The 22,879-nt window shown below is 40.1% G+C and overlaps 1 protein-coding gene across 5 annotated transcripts in view; it reads left to right on the forward strand.

Annotated features, from left to right (window-relative positions):
* Positions 1–17,883, forward strand: part of LRRC49 (leucine rich repeat containing 49) — a 129,001-nt gene extending 111,118 nt beyond the window's left edge. For 4 of the 5 annotated variants that reach the window (XM_021709954.1, XM_021709950.1, XM_021709952.1 and 1 more), the window contains 3 exons: positions 2,312–2,421; positions 7,813–7,966; positions 17,658–17,879. In XM_021709954.1, the coding sequence (XP_021565629.1) occupies positions 2,312–2,421; positions 7,813–7,966; positions 17,658–17,861 (468 nt within the window). In that variant the 3' untranslated portion in view covers positions 17,862–17,879. Of the gene's footprint in view, positions 1–2,311; positions 2,422–7,812; positions 7,967–17,657 lie in introns of all 5 variants that reach the window. The other variant, XM_008053019.2, reaches the window with a different exon arrangement.
* Positions 17,884–22,879: the final 4,996 nt, after the last annotated feature.

The raw sequence follows: 22,879 nt of genomic DNA on the forward strand, positions 1-22,879 counted from the left end.
AGGTGGTATCTCAGTGTATTTTAATTTGCATCTCCTTGATGATTAGTGAGGTTGAACATTTCTTCATGTATCTGTTGGCCGCTCGTATGTCTTCTTTTGAGAAGTGTCTGTTCATATCTTTTGCCCACTTTGTAATGGGGTTATTTGTTTTGTTCTTGTCAGCATGTTTGAATTCCTTGTAGATCTAAGATGTTAGGCCTTTGTCAGACATGGAGTTGGCAAATACTTTTTCCCAGTCTGTGGGCTGTCTTTCAGCTCTCTTGATGGTTTCTTTGGCTTTGCAGAAGCTTGTTAGTTTAATGAGGTCCCACTTGTCTATCTTATCTCTTATGGCCTGTACATTTCGAGTTTTGTGAAGGAATTGGATGCCAGTTCCAATTTCCATGAGGGTGTGTCCTGCATTTTCTAAGGTTCTTATGGTTTGAGTTTTACATTTAGTTATTTGATCCATTTAGAGTTAATTTTTGTGTATGAGGATAGATACACACATTTGAATTGTCTGTATGTGGTCAGCCAGTTTTCCCAGCACCATTTACTGAGTAGGTTCTCCTCTCACCAGTGGTAGGTGGTAGAGGCTTTGTCAAAGATGAGTTGGTTGAGAAATTGAGGTTTTGCTTCTGGAATCTCAATTCGATTCCTTTGGTCTATATGCCTGATCCTGTACCAATACCAAGCTGTTTTGATTATTATAGCTTTATAGTAAAGTTTGAAGTCTAGTAATGTGATACTTCCTGCTTTGTTTTTTTTTTTTTTTGCTGAGGATTGTTCTGGCTATTCTTGGTCATTTGTGTTTCCATATGAATTCCTACATTGTTTTTTCTAGCTCTGAGAAGAATATTGCTGGTAATTTGATGGGTATTGCATTGAATCTGTAGATTGCCTTAGGTAAGATGGACATCTTCCCAATGTTGATTCTTCCAATCCATGAACATGGGATATTTTTCCACTTGTTTGTGTCATCTTTGATTTCTTTGAGCAGTGTTTTGTAGTTTTCACTGTAGAGGTCTTTCACATCTCTGGTTAGGAAGATGCCAAGGTATTTCATTTTTGTGTGTGTGAGGCGGAGGGATTGCTGGAGCCCAGCAGGTCGAGGCTGCGGTGGCCGGGAGCTCTAGCAATCCCTCTGCCTCAGCCTTCCAAGTAGCTGGAACTACAGGCGTGCGCTATCACACCAGGCTAATTTTTGATTTATTGTAGAGATGAGGGCTCTCCAAGTTGCCCAGGCAGGTCTCGAACCCGCGGGCCCAAAGGCACGGGATTATAGGCTGAGCCACCGAGCCCGGCTGCAGCTCCTCTTCCAAGGATCCTTTCTCTCCACCCATCCTTTCTCTCTACTCACCCGGGTCCGTGGGCGATCCACTATGATGGGCTGTGGGATCAGTGACACAGCTGGACACTTGATCTGGTGTGCCGCCAGCGGCCTGGGTTGGAGGAGGGAGCTAGGAATTCCCTCTTCTGGAGCTGAGAGCTGAGCAGCTGATAAGCACCTCCTTAAGATATACTGTTCCCTTACACAACCATGAGGTCCCACGCTGGGTGCCTCAGTCAGAGCGGGGACCGGAGCTCCAAAGGGTGGGTGATGAGCGGTGACAGTGGCTTTGGGCCTCGCACAGGGCACTTCAGCCAGGAATGAAGCTGATATCTCTGAGGGGCCGGCGCCTAGAGCCTCCCTGGGTGATGGTGGCTTGAAATAGGGCTGGGCGTGGGCCTAGAACCCAGGGCGGGGAGCTGGATCTCTGAGGAGCAAGGACCAGGCTTGCTGGATTGGGCACCCAGTCAGGGAGAGAGCTGGCAGCGGCTGAGTGCTGGGCGGATCAGTATAGCCAGCAAGGGGACCAGATCTGCACAAGGCAGTATCCAAGGGCCACCAGATGAGACGTTGTAGCCGGGGAGGGAGCTGGGATCTCCACACGGCCGGGGCCTGGGGCCTCCTATAGTGGAACAGCAGCAGCCGAGAGGCCTCAATAGCCGGCCTTGCGTGGGTCCAAGGGTCTCCAGGCCTTGGACTGGTGTGGCTGGTGGTGGGCAGGGGGGTGGGGGAAGGAGAGTAAGAGTCTTTTTAGGAACTCACTTTCAGAGAATCTCAGGGTCCCGCCTATGCCATTGCCATCTTACCGGAACTCCTGCATCTTCATTTTTATTAGAGAAAGAGAAATAACAATAGAAACTCTTCTCTCCACAGCCCAGGAGGATGTACTTTCTGGGCTTAAAAGACAATATTTAACCTGGACGTTTCTCTGTATACAATTATATTAATTGTATATAACTAAGAGATGGTATCATTTGACCCCTTTTTATTTTATCTCTTCAGGTGACACAGAATGATATGGTAATGGCTGAAAGGCTCTTTGGAATCCTAGCACATGTAGCATCTTCTGAGTTACCCCAGTACCGTCTGATTTCAATCCTGGGTGATGCCAGGTAACCTTTAATTTCTATAGCTTTTATAGAATTACTCTTGTACTAGAAAAAGAAATCAATTCCACACACTTCTTAATATCCCATTTATACTTTCCACAAACGTGTATCCTAGACTTATTTTGTGGCTGGTCCTATTTAAAGCATTGGGAGTATGAAAACAAGTAAGACAAAGTCCTTGTTCTCTTATGTCTTGTAGTCTAATAAGTTAAAGACATACATAAGCAATTAAAATGTAAATTTTTTTTTTGACTCAGAGTCTCATGCTGTCACCAGGCTGGAGTGCAACGGCACAATCATAGCTCACCACAACCTCAACCTACTGGGCTCAGGCGATCGTTCCATCTCAGCCTTCCAAGTAGCTGGAATTATAGGCATATGCCACTATGCCCAGCTAGTTTTTTTATTCATTGTAGAGACAAGGTAATGCCATGTTTTCTAAGCTAAGCTTAAACTCCTGGGCTCAGGAAATCCTCTCGCCTCGGCCCTACCAAAGTGCTGGGATTACAGGTGTGATTCACCGTGCCTAGCCAAAAGCTTAATTTTTCAGGGGCTATAGGAGCATAGGAGAGTCTTAACCACATTTTGGGAGAGCATTGAAGAAGGATTCCCAAGAGAGGTAAAATTATATCTAGTTCTTCATGAATTAGCAAGAGTTTTTCAGATAAAGGATATGGGGGAAAGATACTTCTAAAAGCACAAGTCATTATAAGTAGTTGAGTATAATTGGAGTACGGGATGGTTATGAATAAGTGATAGGAAATGAGGCTAGAGAAATTGTGGTCTGATTTTGGAGAGCCTTGCAATCCATACCAGGCCAAAATGAAAACCTATGATTGGATGTATATTCTAGAAAGCCTGCCATGGGAGCACACAGAAATTGAGTGAATGAAGACCAATCAAGTGGTTGGTCTATGGTCCAGGAGAGTATGAGGGCCAGAGCCCTCAAGGATGGAGAGGAGGGTTCCTGGCAGAACACACTGGCAGAAACCAGCAGGGATGGAGGGAGACTAGTCAAGGACTGCGGATCTGCCATGCATCAGTTATAGACAGTAGAAGTCCCTCTGGCGAGTGTGACTCTTTTTTTATACCAACAAACAGATGTCTCATGTACCACTCCTACTTCCCCTTTTGTTCAGTCCTGAACTAAAATCTTATCCAAGTGTGATCGATGCAGTCCAGATCCCACCTAGAAACCATTCTGAAGACATTAAGGGCTTATTAGTGTTCGGGACAATATACTCTCTGTACCCTGTTGGTGGGGGGACACTTTGATGGGACTTTTAGGGGGAAGTAGTTTGGCAATATGTGTCAAGATGTAAAGCATACATATATTTTAACCCAGAAGTTTTATACCAAGAGTATATTCCGTTGAAACAGTCACACATGTTCACAAATGACTTATGTAAAAAGTTGCCATACTTGACTATTTGTAGTTGCTCAACCTCGGAAAGTAACAGATGCCAATAGGGAAAGCTAAGTACATCATGATGCTTCTTCTACAGTATGGATGTAGTATCTTTGTGACTGTAAAAAGGAGGAGGAAGAGGAGGAGGAAGGGGAGAAATGTTGAGATAAATAAATCTTCTGTTCTGGCATGGAAGGATCCAGAGACCGATGGTTAATTGAATAAAACAAGGCACAAGACAACATTTATATTATGACCCAATGCTATTATTAAAACACAACAAAATAAATATGTAGACATATAAATATGGAGATATAGAAAGAGACCTGGAAGAGTGTAGACATTAGGAGTGGTGGTGAAGTAGCTGATAGTGATTTTCAAGTTTTGCTCTGTGTCTGTATATTTTGAAAAGTGTGATTTTTTTTCACTTTTACTCTGTATATATCTGTACAAAATTGGTACTATATGGAGCTTCTGTTTCTGAAAATGGTGAGTTTGGTTGTTTTGACCATTACTTTTGTTAAAAACAACTAAAAATGCTGGATAAAGCAAAAACTAAAAACTTCCTTATAAAAGTTTTGAGGAAATAGTAAGGTATAACATAATTACCAGGCCAGAACCTGTGGGACAATGAGAACCTTGAGAAGTAAGTTAGGCATAACCCTTAGAACCCAAGTGTTCTTCACTACTCTACACACCACTCGACACTCTTGACATCAGTGTGGTCAGGGAGAGGGCTCCCTACCAAGAAATTCTGCAGCAGACATCAACTGTCCTCGCATTTAATTCAATTTTGATACTGCCTGCCTGAAGGTAGTGTCAGATCCCAGAGGCTGAAGGCTCAGTCCCACAAGACTACCCCCCCATGCCAGTTACAAGCCCAGTGGTGACCTGTGCTTCTGACTGATCAGCTATAAGTTGGGGTTTCCACAACCCCCTCCTCAGGTTTGACAGATTTGCTTAGAGTGAAACCTTTACTTACATTTACCAGTTTGTTAAAGGATACAGATGAACAGCCAGACAGAAGAAAAACATGGGGCAAGGTATGTGGGAAGGGATGTAGAGCTTCCATGCCCTCTCCAAGCACACAACCCTTTGTGAACTTCCATGTGTGCAGCTATCCAGAACCCTATCCTGTGGGCTTTTATGAAGACTTCATTATGTAGGCATGCTTGATTAAATCACTGGCTATTGGTGATTAGCTCATCCTTTAATCCTCCTGCCTCCCCAGTGGTTGAGGTGGAGCTGAAAGTCCCAACCCTCTAATCATGCCTTGGTCTTTCCAAAGACCAGCCTTATCCTGAAGCTACCTAGGGACCACCCAGGCACTAGTGATCTTATTAGCATAAAAAGACACTTATCACTCCTTCAGCTCCAAGGTGCTTTTTGCCAAGAGATGGGGATGGAAGGAGTGAAGGGAGGGACCAAATATATATATTTCATCATATCACAGAGGCTGTGTTTGACCCAGAAGCATTTCAGGGAAACCTAAAACTTAAATTTTGGCTTTCTAGCCCCAGACAGTGGGAAGGATGGAAATTAAAGGCCAGGGCTCCATCTACAGTGGTGAATATAAATTGAAACCTACCTAAGATTAAACTAGAACCCCAGTGGCTACACCATCAGGGTGAGGGTGTGTCAGAAATAAGCCTGCCCCTTCTCTCCACTCAACTTTCCAAGGAAAGTTGCCTTGATGTGAGCAAAGAAGGGGAAGGTTGTCCTTATGAAGATGTCAACAAAGGGCAAATCAAGTGACAGAGCCACCTATAAGGGGCTGTGAAATCACATCTTAAAGGACATGGATTCCAGGAAGTCATAATGCAGTCATTCATGTCGTCAGTATGCCTCAGTGATAAAATGCAAATATACTTGTTCTGATTAAGAGGCAGAGATTGTCAGACTGAATAAAAAGAAATTCAAACACATTTGAAACATAAGTTCACATAAGGTTAAAAGTAAAGTGAGAAAAGGTAAACAACATAAATACTAGCCAAAATAAAAAGAGAGTAACCGCTGAGGACTAAATAGACTTCTAAGTTAAACCAATACTAGAAATAAAGAGCGTCATTTGAAAATGATCATAGGTTCAGTTCACCAGAAAGGTATAGCACATTTAAATTTGTATGAAACTATTCATATAACCATAAACATTTAAAATTAAACAATTGACAGAACCACAAATACAATGGGAAGTTTTTAATACATCTCTGAGTAATTAATTTTAAAAGAATAAAAATATTTAATATAGCATATTTTACTTAACAGATATTTAGAGAGCGTTGCCCCTAGCAACTGCAGAACATGCATTCTTTTTAGGCATGTATGGAACATTTATTAAAATTGACCAGATACTACCCATAAAGCAAATGTCAACAGATTGCAAAAAATTGAAATCACATGGAGCGTGTTCTCTGTTCAAAATGCAATTATCCTTAACCCAATTACACAATGATAACCAGGAAATTCCCATATATTTGGAAATCAAGAAACACATTCCTAAATAACCCACAGGTTAAAGACAATTTTGCAATGGAAATCTCAAACTACCTTGAATTGAAATATAATAAAAATACCACATTTCAAACTTGTGGGATCAAGTTAAAGTGGTACTAAATGGAAATAGCCTTGAAATGGGTATATTGGGAAAGAATAAAGGTGGGAAATGAAAGTGCTAAGCACAAAACTAGAAAGTAATCTTGATCTCACAAAGTTAAAAAAAGAACAGCAAAATAATCCCGAGAAAGCTAAAGAAAAACAATAGTAATGTTAAAAACAAAATGGATAGAAAATTGATTATGTGAAAAGACTAATAAAAATGATATAAAATGTGTGGTCATTGCTTTCATAATTTAAAAAATTAGTAAAGAAAATAAATGCAAACCAGCCATGGTGGCTCATGCCTATAATCCCAGCACTTTGGGAGGTGGATTTGAGAAGATTGCCTGAGCCCAGGGTTTCAAGACCAGCCTGGGCAACTTGGCTAGACCTTATCTCTACAATAAACCAAAACATTAGCCAGGCCTGGTGGCATGTGCCTATAGTTCCAGCTACTTGGACGACTGAGGCAGAAGGATCACTAGAGCCCAGCAGGTCAAGGCTGCGGTGGTTGTGAACGTGCCACTGCACTCCAGCCTAGACGACAGAGTGAAAGAAACAATTAGGTAAATTTTGATCTATATCAACTTGATTTTTGTTCATTAAAATTATAGTTTTAATGATAATAGAAAATGCCTATTATATATCATTAAGTAAAAATAGTATACAAAACTGGATGTTTAGTATGATGTTAACTTTTACAAAACTTTATGAAAAAATCCTACAAAGAAATGTCAAATGTAAACAATGTTATATAGATTTATATAGACTTATGGGTGATTTTTATCTATTTCTTTATACCTTTCAAAATGTATACTTCCCAAACTTTCTAAAATGAGGTTTCTTGTCTCGTTATTTAACCTCCTACTAGACTATTGCTGTGATATGCTAACTGTTGGAGGCTTTTGGTTTTTTGTTTGTTGTGTTTTTGCCTAAATTTAAACTAAGGTTCCATTCCGGTTCCTAGCTCTGAGTAATACTACTGAGCTACATAATGGAATTAGGAACTATTTGTGTGATTTATAAGAGGCATGTTTTCCGGGACATGAAGACTTTGAAAGTTTGGCCTAGTTCATCTGTAGTTGGGTTGTTCTTTGCACTATGATTATTTAATATTTGTACTGATTTTTTATTAAGGTAGAGTTTTCATTTTAGAAATTCTTGAGACATGTTTATGTTGATGATTGATAGTTATGGGACAAAAGGATTTGGATTGAATAGCTTCATTAGTGGAAAGATTGGGTTACCAAACTGAACTTAAATAACTAATAACCACAAGCTCGATAAAACCTATGTTCAAAAAAGCATATGCTCCTCTCTAAAGTCAACAAAAATAGGCATGTTTTAGTAAGTCTGATAACTCTCTAAATCTCTTTACTGTCTTTCTACAGGAAAAAGCAATTTCGCTATCTGCTAGAAACCAAAGGAAAAAAATCTGGTATTGTCAATGAAGAAATTAATGACAGCAAAAGACTCATAGGAGAAAACACAAATCGTGCTACACTAAATTACACCACAAGAGACTTTTATAATGAAAAGCTCGAGGTAAAACTACCATTCATCTTCCGAGTCTAATACCTGGGTGTATCCCACATGGCTTAGGATATGGGGGTTGTACATTTCACCCTTAGCTAAGATAATCTTTTTTTGTTCTGGAATATTTGTTGACCTTATATTCAAAGCTGGAACCGTAAGCACCAAGGCATTAGGAAGAAATAGAACCCTGAGATGAAGATGAGCCCATGGTTTCAATATATTTCAGCAGGAAAAAAAAAATTCAAAGGATATCTGTACCAGAAATCTATAGCAAAATTTAGATTAAAATAACACCAAGCGTCCTGATCTATCTGAATTAAGAAACAAAGCATAGACTTGCTATGAATACATTATCAGGCAATACAAGACCTTTAGAGAACACAGCAGAATCTCCATTTTGTTCTTCATACTTGGGCCCTTGATGGTTTAATTAAGTCTTTCATCTACAATTAACTTATGTGTTCTTAATCATGTAATATAATTTCAACCTATTTTATTCCCAATATAGGATAGCTAGTTAGCCAGAAAGTCTGGAACGAATCCTTTTTCTCTTTACGTGTTCGGAGGTTTATTGGGGGAATACAGTGTTATAGTGCTGGGAGAGCTCAGGGAAGGAAAGTACACAGTGCTGACTCTGATGGAGCAAAACTGGGAAGCAGAAAAAACAAGTCATCTAAAGACAGTAAGATGTTAAGTCCTTCAAGAGATTTTGAGGGGACAAAGGGTCAAAAGAACAAGACAGAGAGCATACACATTTATTGAGCATCCAGGGTGCTGAGTGAGGAGAGATACAGATATATTAGAGAGAGAAAAGGTAGGTAGGTAGATAGATAGATAGATAGATAGATAGATAGATAGATAGATAGATAGATAGATGATAGATAAATAGATAGACATATCTCTTTATCACATATCTCTGGAGATAGAAAGTTATAGATTTATCTGTATATACCATCACACAGATAATATATGTATATTTATGTATCGAGAGAGGGATCTGTATATCTCCTCACACAGGACACACACACACACAAACACACATACACACACGTACACGTATAGGGTGCCAAAAAAGTATACACATTTTAAGAAAGGAAAAAACTATTAAAATTGTAATATTCAATATATACTGACAACGAAAGACGCATACAAGTCACGTGTGACTTCTGCAATTACAGGAGATATTCAAAGTGATTCCCATCAGTGTCCAGACACCTGATGACAGCAAACTAAAAGGGATAATATATAGATAACATCCCTTTAAATGTGTATACATTTTTTGGCACACCCTCCCTCCCCAGAGAGAGAGAGAGAGAGAGAAAGAGTGTGTGTGTGTAATTTAGAAGTGAAATGATCAGGCAAGTGGTTTTCAATTTTTTTAAACAGCTTTGGGATTTTTTTTTTTTAACCATATTCTACCTGAAAACTCAATGTATCAAAACAAAGCAAAACAGCAGAGCTGCTGTTGTTAGAGAGGAAAAGTCGAAGCTTCAGTGCTTCATCTGATTGGATCTTGGATTATTTTCCATTTCTTTCACCCTGCCCCCAATCCTGAAGTGTCTTTTTGGAACCCAGAGGGCCCTAAGAATTACAGCTTGAAAATGACTTGAAGACTCAATGCAACAGTATTTTTTATAGCACCCTAAAAGATATTCCAACTCTGCCTTAAATTCTTCTAGTGCAAAAAAGATCAATGTTTCATGAGGTGGTTGTTTGTCATAGCAGTGTGAATAAAAGGCGTAGATTTACAAAACAGGTAAGGAGAGTGCCAGGAACTATAAGCAGGTCATTGTTGAAGTACACAGATGGAGTAGATGGTGTGAAAGATGAAACAGGAAAGGCAGCAAGAGGGCTATGAGAAAGAAACTGAGCAGAATCCTTTGTCCAACAGAGGGTTTCCCTTGGTCAAAAGAGGAAAATACAAGCCAAGCTGGCAGGATATGAATCCTTCTCTTCTTGAATGCAGTTTGTTCTGTGAGTAAAAAAATTAATGTGTATGTAGTTCTCCTTCAATATCTGTGGAGGAGAGGAGATTGGTTTCAGAAGCTCCTGCCCATACCAAGATCCACAGATGCTCTAGTCCATGATATAAAATGGTGTAGTAACCCATGCACATGCTCCCGTGTACTTTAAATCACCTCTAGATAACTTATAGTACCTAATGCAATGCAAATGCCTTGTAGACAGTTACTATACTGTATTGCTTAGGGAATAACAACAAGGAAAAAAGTACATGCATATTCAGTACAGATAATTTTTTCCCGGCTATTTTCAATTCATGGTTGCTTGAATCCACAAATGTAGAACCCATGGAAATAAAGGACTGACTTTATGGAGAAAACTTAAATATGCTAATTTACATTAAAGAAATGTAGAAAAATATCAAAGAACTGCATTCAAAACAAGGACTGTTTCCTAGAGAAATCTACCAGCTCTTTAAAGAACAGGTAATTCTAGTGATTTTTAAATTGTTTGACAGTATGGAAAAAGAAGACAGATATTTCTATTTTTTCATGACAGGCAGCATAATACTGATTCCAAAGACTGCCAGGAATGCACAGAAAAAGCAAAGCCAAAATAGACACTTAAAGGTATTAAGTGTTGATATTAAAAAATGTTATCAACCAGAATGCAAAATATTAAGTGGCTAACAAACATTATAGCCAGTTGCAGTTTATCCTAAAAATGCAAGAAAGATTTAACGTTAGTGAATTAATAACTCTAATATGAAAAATCATGATTATAAATATAAAAAGGAATTTCACATAATTCAGTACCTATTCTTAATTTTTTTTAACTCAATAGGATAAACAGAAATTAGATAATAAGTGGCGTGCTTGATGGGGGAGCTCTGGAAACATTAGCATTAGTAGCAGGCAGAATCCTAACTGAGACACCTCTGTGATTCCCACCCTCTGGTATCCATTCAATTGCATAATCCCCTCCCCTGGGTATGGGTAAAACCTATGGCTTGCTTCTGATCAATGGAATATGGCAAGGGTAGAGGGAGGTTTTGTAGATATAATTTAAGACCTCTAATCAGTTGACTTTGAGTTAGTGAAGAGGGAACTTATCCTGAATGAGACTGACCTAATCTGGCAAGTCCTTTAAAGGAATATTCAAGCTTTCCCTGAGAGATTGCCTGTTGATGAATTAGGCCACCATGTTTTGAGGGTCACATGGCAAGGAACTGCAGGAAGCTTTTAGGACCCAAAAGCAGCCCCTGGCCAACAGCCACTCGAAGTCAAGGACTTCAGTCCTACAACTGCAAAGAACTGAACTCTGCCAACAACAACTTGAGCTCAGAAGAGAACGCTGAGCTTCAGAAAGGAGCACAGCCTAGCCAATACCTTCACTGCAGCTTGATGATGTCCTAAGCAGAGCACCCTGCCTAGCCAGGCCTGCACTCCTGATTCATGGAAGCTGAGCTGATGGATGTGTGTTGTTTTAAGCTGCCATGTTTGAGGTAATCTGTTAGACAGCATTAGGACACTAATGCATCACTGAGACTAGTATAGGGGCAAGATGCCCAATATCGTTATTATTATTTAACAATGCAGACAATGAAATAAATTTTTAAAAATTGGTGGTGACTGAAAAGAAGGAAGTAAACTTACTGTTTGCAAACAATATTATTGAATACCTGGAAGTCCCAAGAAAATAAACTGAGAAACTATAAAAAGCTTAAGAAAATTCAGTAATGGGGCAGAAGTCAAGCTTCCATATTACAAACAACAAACAGCAAAAGATATTATAGAAGAAAAGACAACTCACAATAGCAACACAAAAGATAAAATATCTCATAGTAAATCAAAAATAAATATACAGTATGTACATAAAGAAAACTTTAAAACATTAATGAAGTGCACAAAAGATTTATACATTTGAAAAATCCTACCATGTTTTGTATAAGAAAGATCTCAAGTAAAATATGTCAGTTTTCCTTAAGGTAATTTAAAAATTTCGTATGATCCCAATAAAAATACCAAATATTTTTTGTTGAGACTTTTTTTGACATGTTGACCCTATAATACATGTAGAAAAATAAACATAAATAGCCACAAAAACTCTGAAAAAGAACAAAGAGAGGACTAGCAACTACTAGATATTAAGGCATGTTATAAAGTCATCAATTAAAGCAGGTGGTTATAGAGCGATAATCTGATGGAATAAAATGGAACATTCAGGTATACATCCAAATACAAAAGAGAACTTATTATGTGATAAAATAATAATCTCAAACAAGTCAGATGGATTATCTACTAAGTAATTTGGGGATAATTACAGAACTATCTGAGAAAAAGGAAAAGCTATATTCAGACATCCTATCCTACACCAGCATAAATTCCAGATGGGTCAGAAATTTTGAAGTTTTTAATGAAAGCATAAAAATTCTAGAAGAAACTATGGAAAATTAATGTGTAGACATGTGATGGGAAAGATATTCAGGAACATAAAATAAGCAAAGACAAAATGACAGACTGGAAAAATAGTTTGCAATGAATAGCCATAAGCTATAGAGCTTTTAGAAATAAGTAAGAAAAAGGGCTAATCCAATATACGCTGTATTTCTAATTCAAAAATAAATTTTAAGAAGATAGCATCTACCATAAAAACAAGCACTATAGATGAATAATAAAATACGTGCAAGCTCTTTATGGAGGAAATTATGAAATTTTATTAAAAATCATTGCAGAACTAGCTTATGTTCATTGCTGAAACTTTCTGCATTGTAAGGACATCAATTCTTTCTAAATCCATTTATAAATATAAGGCAACTCAAATTCAAATTTGTACGAGGTTAGTTTTGGAACTTCACCAGCTAATCCTAAAAGTTATCTGATAGAGCAAAGGGCCTAAAATCCACAACAGTAAAGGAGGGAGGGACTTGTCTTACTAGATCCCAAGTATTATTATAAAGCTATAGTGATTAGGGCAGTATTGTATTGACAGATTGACTAGTGGACAAAACAGAGCCAGAACTATCCCATGTATGAGGGGAAACTTTGTATAGACAGTAGATGTTACAAACTAGTAAGGACAGAGTTTAATAAGTGGTGCTCAGGAAATGGGGACTCCAATTAAAAAAAAAAACATTGGAGCCGGGCTCGGTGGCTCAGCCTGTAATCCCACACCTTTGGGAGGCTGAGGAGTGGATTGCCTGAGCCTGTGGGTTCGAGACCCACCTGGGCAACTTGGCGAGACCTCATCTCTACAATAAATCAAAATGAGCCAGGTGTGGTAGCGCGCGCCTGTAGTTCCAGTTACTCGGAAGGCTGAGATGGAAGGATCGCCAGAGCCCAGCAGGTCGAGGCTGCGGTGGCCGGGAGCGGCCACTGCACTCCAGTCTGGGTGACAGAATGAGACTCCAACTCAAAAAAAAAAAATGAACACCTTCTTCACACATACACCACAACAAAAAATTGACTCCAGATCAAATAAAAACCCAAGTATAAAGAAAACTTTAAAGTTCTTATTTTAAAAACAGGAGAAAATTTTTTTGACCTTGGTTGGATTCGCTATGATTTTTTAGCATCCCAAGTCCACAAACTATAAAGGCAAAAAATTTTTTTTAATTTGGCAGCCAGCCAAGGTCATTTTTTCTTTCCCTATGTTGCTCTGACTGGCATCAGACTCCTGGGTTCAAGGAATCCTCTCACCTCAGCCTCCCAAATAGCTGGGACTACAGGTGCTCTATTTAAAAACAGAAATAGCTTCAGTGAAGTCATATAAGCAGAATCTTGATTAAAATGGTCTAAGCAATAAAGAGTAAAGATAGGGAATGTTGACTCCTGTTTTTAGAAATTTTGAAGGGAAAAGAAGGAATCTGAAGATCCATAATATTTAGAATACTAGGCTAACAACCAGGAAACTTAGATTCAAGCCCCTGATTGTACTACTTGTTACCTAAGGAGGCTTGCCCAAGTCCCTAATCACTCTCTCTTCCTTCACTCATGCTATGTTCTCCACATCTTGAAAAGTGCTTAAATCATTGCAGCACAAAGTGTTCAGTCTCTCTCTTCTGTATATCCTGAGTTGTTGAGAAAATGCACCGAGGTGAGTTCCTCACAAATTAGGTTAAGCAGATCCTTTCACTGTACATGGCATCATTCTGTTGCTTGGTAGTTGTCCATCCATTCTCCTGACTGAACTAAAAAAGATTTAAGGTGGACATAGAGTCAGAGTGCTGAAAGGCCTGTTGAGAATCTCATCCTTTTCTTAGACAGATGAGGAAGACTGGAAACTCAGGGGAGTTACTCAGTTCCATGTCAAATCATACTATTTGAGCTGCCCCTAGAACTGAGAGCTTCTGATTGACCTTGGACACTATCATAGTGTGTCAAGGTGCTCTTGTCAGTCTTCAGGGCCACCACAGTGCAAAGGGCTCTCTCTTCTCTGAATACTGATTATATTTGCCGTGTAAATCTTTTATTCAGCATTTGCCTACTGTGTTATGTGTTTGGTTAGTTTCTTGTATGTGTAGGTCATCTCCCAACTAGACTGCAAATTTCCCAAGGGCTAGATTAGGTTTTGTCTAGGGAAGCATTAATAGATAACCCTGAGCAAATCTCTCAGCCCCTGTATATCTTGTACCCATTTATAAAATGGAGATATGGATTAAATCCTAATATAAGTACCATTATAGTTAAAAAATCACTCTACAACAAATCCCACTGTTGACCTACATTTCTTCCCAAACCACCTTCATAACAATAAAATTCGAACTCAATGAATTAATACAAACAATACTGTATAGAGTTCATCTCATTAGGATTAAACTTGTAAATGAACCCCACAAGAACATTGTGGAATAAAAAGAATTAACTATATGGACATATCTGCGAATGGAGAAAAGCATTATTCAAAGAGCAACAACTCCTTGATGCATCAGGACAGGAGAAGTGTCTCTAATGTGCTTTAACGGGATCACTGGCCAGGCAGAGTGAGATGCCCTGACAGACATCTGAGGAGTTATAGGGTCTACTGCAGGGAGATGCAGAGGAATTGGCATTGGGAAGAGAGGAGAAATGCTGATGTAAAATGTTTTCAAATACAGCTCCTAAGTTAAGGGCTATTATAGTACATATGGTTCTGCTTCAACATGTTTGTTGAGAAACAATTGAAACTATAGCAGGAAATGTTAAAGCACAGTAAGTTATACTATGCTAATTATGAAAAGTTTAACTTGTATAATATATAAATGATTTAACAAAATACATCATTTAATTGTCTTAATTTTCTCTCCAAATTATTATAAAAATTCTTACTAATAGAACTTTGTTCTTTCTTTTTCATTCAAAGTACTGTTTTAAGAAATTTAGAAACAAAAAAGAAGCATTCACTAAATATGCTCTGTGCCTTCTACTTGTGTAAATGTATTGCTTGTTGTAAAATATTGCTCATTTTAGTTACTGGTCTCCAGTGATTCACACTTATCCCTTTTTCCAGGAGTCTCTGTGTAGCCCAGGTTCACTGAGTGTTAAAAGGGAGCAGCTAAATGCTGTTCTCATCATCAGGCTAACTTAGTGCAGTTGCTGGGACCCAGACTGTGGTATTTCAGGGTTAGAGAAGTTAGGGTCGTCAGAGAAGTGGACACCTGGAAGCATTTGTTGCTTATCACCCATCAAAATCTGTACATATTTTTCTAATAAGGTCAACCTATGACCTGTTGTCTTAGCAAATGAATTGTATCAGATCAGCATGTAGACCCCTGATTATTTAAAGATATCACATATCTCTTTTAAAAATGCCAAAAATATGCCTCTGTTAGGGTAGGTTAGCACAATTTGGACTCATTATCAACTTACATTAATTAGAAATTTAAAACATGTTTTGTTTTAAAAATCATAAACATTTGGGAAAAGAAAAAAATAGAAAAAGGGAGGAAAACACACTAATGATCTCATAACCCAAAAACAATCTTAATGACACTTAAGTATATTTTCTTCAATAGTTTTTATGCATCATTTTCTAACTTGTTAATAAAAATGTCAAACATACAGCAAGATTGGAAGTATTTTCAGTAAACACCCATATACCCCAAACTTATATTCTGTTGTTAGCATCGTACTATGCAATGTACCCGCTATATTACATATCTACATATCTGTCCATCCATCAATCCACCTGGGTTTTTAAAATTCATTTCAAAGTAATTGCAGATATTAGTATGCCTCTACCTAAATCCACATGCATGTGGCTAATTAGAGTTCAGTATTCATATAGTTTATTCTTTTGAATTAAAACTTATATACTGAAATATAAATCTTAGGTATGCTATTGCTGCGTTTGACAAACATACATTCATATAACCCAAACCCCATCAAATTTTTGTCTTGTATTTTTCTTTTTTCACATAGCATTTTTCTTGTTATTGTAAATCTTCATAGGTGTAATTTTAATGGCAATGTCTGTGCTATTTAACTTTTTTTTTTTTTTTTAATTGGAGTCTCACTCCATCGCCCAAGCTGGAGAGCAGTGGCATGCTCACGGCCACCCCAGCATTGACCTTCTGGGCCCCAGCGATCCTTCCACCTCAGCCTTTCAAGCAGCCAAAACTACAGGCACATGCTACCACACCCAGCTAATTTTTTTAATTTATTGTAGAGATGAGGGCTTGCCAAGTTTCCCGGGCTGGTCTTGAACCCACAGTCTCAGGCAATCCTCTCACTTCAGCCTCCCAAAGTGCTGGAATTACAGGCTGAGCCACCAAGCCCAACCGCTATTTAACTCTTAATCATCTTGAAATCATTTTGGTGTTTTGATTTGAGTTGGTGGTTTAAATAGATCCTTTTCCAAGTAGTTAAGTCTTTTGTCTTATTAACATTTATTTCTTCCTCCTTTGCTGATGTGAATTATGTTCCTTAAAATTCTGATTATCTGATGTGCTGCATTGATTTTTTTTATATATGACACCTTCCATGATCATACCTTGATACTCTCCAAAAGAACCTTGATATTCTCCAAAAGTCAGTAGCCAAAATAGATGTTGAATTCTTGCCTTAAATAAAATGGGTTTGTTTTAGCCTCTATGATGAAATTGGGACCCCATGCCCGAATATCCTCTGGCCCCAAACTCCCCCTGTGGTGTTTAGAAAAGGGTCTCCATTTGCAGACTGCCAGACCCAGAAGTTGGTGAGAGCATTGTTTCTTTAGAAGGCACATTCAGGGTCCCAAGCACATATGTTTCCTCTTCCTCCTCATCCACTTTTCCCCAACTTTGTCCACGTGGCCACAGAAGTCAGTGTAATACATCATGGTATGTTTTCCTGTGATGGAGAATAAATTCAGAGGACAGATATTTAAAGGAATATACAGATATTAATCAACCTCACACCAATTAAGGTTGTCCCCTCAGTTCCCTCATCCATGTACTACTGTGGCTGCAAGTCTGGGCACTTGGCTGGTGTGTGAGAGCTAAACTACCTGCACTGAGACAGGAGAAGCAGCAGTTACGATGCAGCAGTTCTATCAGTGCTGTCCAACAGGGGATGGACAGAGAGGGGTGAGCTCCTGGTCGCTGGCTTGATGCGAGCAGTGGCCCTGCCAAGAGTGAACTGGGAAGGAACTCCTGCTCGCAGGAGTGGTGGGAGAGGACAGGGCTCAGAACAAAGTATTGCAAGTTCCTCCAGTCTGGCGCATTGTTGCTCTGACTTTTAGATGAGTTAAGATTTAATGCAAAATGTTCTTTTTTAAACAGGAAATAAAGGATAAAAAGAAATTCTGCAAAATGTATATAGAGGACCTTGTGAAGGAAGCCACAGAAATCAACATGAAAAATGAGGCTTTGCAGAAGCTTTGGCCACAGATGTTCATCGAGCTCGTCAGGGACGCAGTGATGGAGATCCGCAATAAAAACTCCTACATGAAGCTCTGCCTGCAGCAGATAGCAGACCAGAAGTAGAGGCAGCACCAAGTTACAGCTGAAAGCCAAAAACACACAGGCTCCACATGTTAACACGCCAACAGCATGATCTTACAAGGCAGAAAGACTAGCCTCAAAGCATTATTGCCCACTGTTCTCATAGTTAAAAGTTCAGAAGGAAAGCAGGAGACAGGCGGATGAACCTCCCACGGATGAAGACTGAGCAGCCTTTGGGAAGGAAGCCGCGTCTGGAGGGACCTGGCCCTGGTTTCCAGTTTTGCTGGGCCAGGGCCCCTGCTCTATGGCCCAGAGTACGCAGTGTGCACTGGCGATTCCGCATGAGTTGCTTCTAGCCACTTTAGCTGGAAACCTTCAGTTATTTGCTTTTTTATTTTATGTCACAATTTGAAAGCCAAAAATATGTTCTTTTTCTATCAATGAAGAATAAACTTATTAATAAATTAGTAAAAAAAAAAAAAAAGTATCTGCCTCCTTAGTCCAGTCAGAATTGTCACGTTTATTGTATGTTCCTCTTCAGGTAGGTGGGATCCCTGCAGGCTTCCGAGATGGGAGCAGGCCCATTCTTCTAGGGGTGCCTCCTCAGGCCTCCACGGGAGGTCCCAGGAGTCCCATTGGGCGGAGAATAAGTCAAAGCTGTGCTCAGAAGAGATTGCATCATCTTGTGGAATCCTGAGTGAATGTGAAATGTGGTTACGGATCACTGCATCTGCTTCTGAAAGATGCTTCCTTCCACTGATGGCCACTCTGGGTTTATATAGGCCTGCCTGGGTACTGCACCTCGCATTAGGGATGCCGGGGTAAAGGGTTCTAATTTTTCACATTTCTTTTGAAGATCAATCAGGTAGACGATGCCAGCAGGGCTCTGGCCTGATCCATGCTGGTGAGAAGGTGACTGGAGCCTGTTGCCATGGCGAGAGATACCGTGGCTTCAGAAAAACAACGCTGATCAAGACACAGGAATTCTTGGCCGGATTCAATGGCTCAGCCTGTCATCCCAGCACTAGGGGAGGCCAAGGTGAGTGGATTACCTGAGCCCAAGAGCTTGAGACCATCCTGGGCAACTTGGCGAGACCTCATCTCTACAGTAAATCAAAAATTAGCTAGGCGTGGTAGCACACGCCTATAGTTCTGGCTACTTGGAAGGCTGAGGCAGAAGGATCACCAGAGCCTAGCAGGTCAACGCTGGGGTGGCCGTGAGCGTGCCACTGCACTCCAGATGGAGTGCCACTGCACTGAGTGATGGAGTGAGACTCCAACTCAAAAAAAAAAAAAGAAAAAGAAAGAAAGAAATGAGATCCTAGCTTGTGGGTGATGGTGAGAGGAGAACCAGCATCTTGTTTGTGTACTTCTCGTAGATAGGAAAGATGTGGAAACATATGACTGACTGCTCAGGAGTGTGGGTGACCATGGCTTGCTCTAGACTTTGCAGGTGATGGCCTGGCTGTTTGATAAGTCATCTGTCCAGCTTCCTGTCTGCTGCCCTCCTCTCCCTCCCATCGCTGTGCTAGGAGACTTGACCCTCACATTCATTTGTGGCCCAGGCATTCTGAGAGCTTGAGGAACCCTCAGTGAGCACTCAGTGCATTGGCAGCAAGTCTTCCCTGCCCCTGCTGGCCCCTCCCAGACCTTTTGTGTCAGGCCAGTAACAGAGTTTGTTCCTGAAACCAACCCCCTTCCTCCTCGGCTGTGGTCTCTCCTTCCTTCCTGCCTGAGTTCCCTCTTGTCTTCCCCACTGTCCCCTGCAGCCTTCTGCTTCTTGAATCCCAATATCTCATGGCTGTGTCCTCCCACCTGGTTCCATCCTTCAAACTCGCTTTACTTACTGGAGTTCCTTGGTAAGGACAGTCCCCAGACAAAAGGGCAACGGGAGCAGGGCCTGCTAGGTCTGGGACCAAGTGAGGGTTCTGTGTTGTGAGTGGTGGTTCATGGAACAAATTGTCCCTTCTACTTGGAGTCTTCCAGGGCTTTGGGGGAAGGGGAAGAGATGCCCATCATGCAGTCTGACACTGCCCAGGCCAGTGTGTGCCAAATAATTGCTTTTTTCCCCCAAGTGATCTCAAGTGGTTGCCTCAAAACCAGAAACATTCCATACGTCTCCTGTAGGGACATACTGTACCCCATGTTCTGGCTCAGCAGCTAGATGGTTAAGTGTGCTGCTCAGTCTGGGAATGGCCACTCACTGTGCTGGTGACTCTGAGGCTGCAGATGGTGCTGAGATCAGCTCCCCACGCCCTAAGCCTCACTCCACCAAAGGCGTGCAAGCCAGGGCAGCCCTCCACTGCTCCTGGTCTAGTCCTGATCGGGGCAGGGAGTGCACAGGGATTTTCAGTCTTCTTAATGAGTAATAATGATTGCAACAACAAAGACACACTGAGCAGTGTCTTACATGGTTATAAGCTCTGTACGTGCATTCTCATGTCACATCTAACACTGTGATGTACAAATGATGATCATCCCCAATTGAACATTAGGAAACAGGCACAGGGAGGTGGGAACACTCACCTGTGGGTAGTTCAACCAACAAGTAGTAGGGGCTAATGGATTCAGCATCTGGGAAGAAGTTTGAGGCCCATGATCTTTCCTGATCTGCTTTCATGTTTTGCCATTATGATGAGGAAGGCAAATGAAAGATGACAATTTCTCAAGTATGTTTACCTGTAAAGCACTTTGCAGAACATTGTGTACAGTATGAATAATAATGTAAAATGTATAAGTACACATGTATGGTATTAGGTATTGTTTAAGGATATATGTATTCATATAAAAATATTGGCCAGATTCTCACCAATAATAGGTGGAGAATTAGCCTGAGGAAGGGGCAAGAGCAATCATCAAGTTATTAGGGAGATGACTTGGGAGATTGCTGGGCTCTTCAAGGCAAGGGGTCCTTGTGGCTCAGATCAGGGTGACAGAACAGGTGTCAGAAAGTGGGTGGCTCTGGGTGTTTTTTAAAGACAAAGCCAACAAGATGTACTGATAGATTGGATGTTGGGGTCTGACGGGAATCCATGATGTTTTGGCTTGGATGATTGAAAATGGAATGGGAGCATCTTTCAGGAGGCAGATCAGGAATTCGTCTTATGTGTGTTGCATTTGAGACAGTTGTTAATTACCCAAGTGCAGGTGATGGAGGTGTAGACAGAGGAGGTGGGGGTTGAGGAGAACTATGGGTTGGTCTAGAATTGTAAGCATCAGAGGCATTGGGGTATGCCAGTACTTGTCGATGTTATCTTTATATTTCAGAGAATAAACCTGCCACTTGTTGAATGATGATCACAGTGTTTTTGCCTTTTAGCTTTGAATTTTGATCTATCTACATTTCTAAGATTTTGTGTATAGTCTTATCTTACTGTTTTCCTTTATGATTTCATTCATTGTAGTTAAGCTTATTAAGAGAGTAGATAATTATTCACCTGTGTCTTTCCATGTTTTGAGGCCATAGCTATCTATCAGTAGTTTGTTGACAGACCAAAACATGTCCTACTCACCCCTCTTTGAGCAAACCTAGGTTTTATTCTCCCAGTTCAGTTTGTTTAATAAGATGTTTTTGGAAGGGGGAAAAAAGGAGAGAGGGAAAGCAGAAAGGAAAGAAGGGAGAGAGAGAAGAAAAGAGAAAGAGAGAGGAAGAGAGAGAAAGAAACCTGGCTAGTTAGTAAGGCAAAAGAGAATAAAGAACAACTGCTCAGGAAATTATTCCATTTAAGCATTGAAGAACCAAGGTTAGTTTTTGTAACCTGCATTCATGGGTCAGCTGGAGACAGAGTGGTTACAGTTGCCAAGAAGTTCAGAGCCAAGTCTGAAACTTGATCACAGCAACTGTGGTTAACCAGTATTGATGGAATATTTGTTATCTTTGATCCTGATTTCCTACTTATGTTTATGTTTTCATGGTTCATTGTATGTGTCTTTTGTTGCGAGTTACCTCAAATCCTTTATGGAAAGAAAGGAGATTCAAAGCTCCACAGAATAAACGACTCCTAAAGAATAAATCCACTCCTTGAGGACTGGAACAACTTGCCATTTCTCTTCAGGAGACAATGACACTATTTATTAATCCCTCACACACCCCCCTCTAAGCCTGAGCACTCAAATCGACTTCTTGTCTTCATTTGTCTTGAAATATTTCAACATGCAGAAATACTTTTAAAGTAGTACCTCAAATAGTTGCCCTGTCTCTACGACCAAGTAGAACAGATCTGAACATTCTTCCACATTTGTTTCACATTTGAAAAATAAAACATCACAAATTGAGATGAAGTCTTGTGCTGTCTCTCTCCCCAGAGGTCAATACTACTATGAATTTTATGCTGATTCATTCATGTTTATATATAAACACACAGGGACTTTAAAGAATTGGATTTTTATGTTTTCCAATTTTATATAAACGATATCATAAAATATGTATTTTCTGCATCTTTTCATTCAGTATTATGTTTCTGAGGATTATCTGCATAGGTGGGAGTGGTTCTGCTTCTTTCATTCTTGCTGCTATTTGATATCTGGTTGTATGGCCAAAGCACAATCTCTGTGTCTGTTTTCCTGCTGGTGGGCATCAAGAGAGTTCTAGTTTAAAGTTAGTACAGACAATGCTGCTTGGAACATGCCTGTTGACCTGTGATTCTGAGAGATACACAATTAGTGGCGGAGTTGCTGGACCTCATGCACACACTCAGCTGTATTGAATATTGTCAGATTGCCACCCTTATGGAAATCAGAACAGGCAACCAATTCCTGATAAAAACTCCAAAAGCCATAGATAGACAAAGTGGGACCACATCAAACTGAAAAGCTTCTGCAAAACAAAAGAAACCATTAAGAGAGTGGTGAGACAGCCCACAGAATGGGAAAAAACATTTGCCAACTGTATATCTGACAAAGGTCTAACATCTAGGATCTACAAGGAACTCAAATGTGCTGAAAGAAAAAAAACAGCCCTATTAAAAAGTAGGCAGAGCCGGGCTCGGTGGCTCACCCTGTAATCCCGCGCCTTTGGGAGGCTGAGGTGAGTGGATTGCCTGAGCCCGTGGGTTCAGACC

The sequence above is a fragment of the Carlito syrichta genome, unplaced genomic scaffold (genome assembly GCF_000164805.1).
Source record: "Carlito syrichta isolate Samal-C Ts95f unplaced genomic scaffold, Tarsius_syrichta-2.0.1 Scaffold287778, whole genome shotgun sequence".
Classification (NCBI taxonomy): Eukaryota; Metazoa; Chordata; class Mammalia; order Primates; family Tarsiidae; genus Carlito; species Carlito syrichta.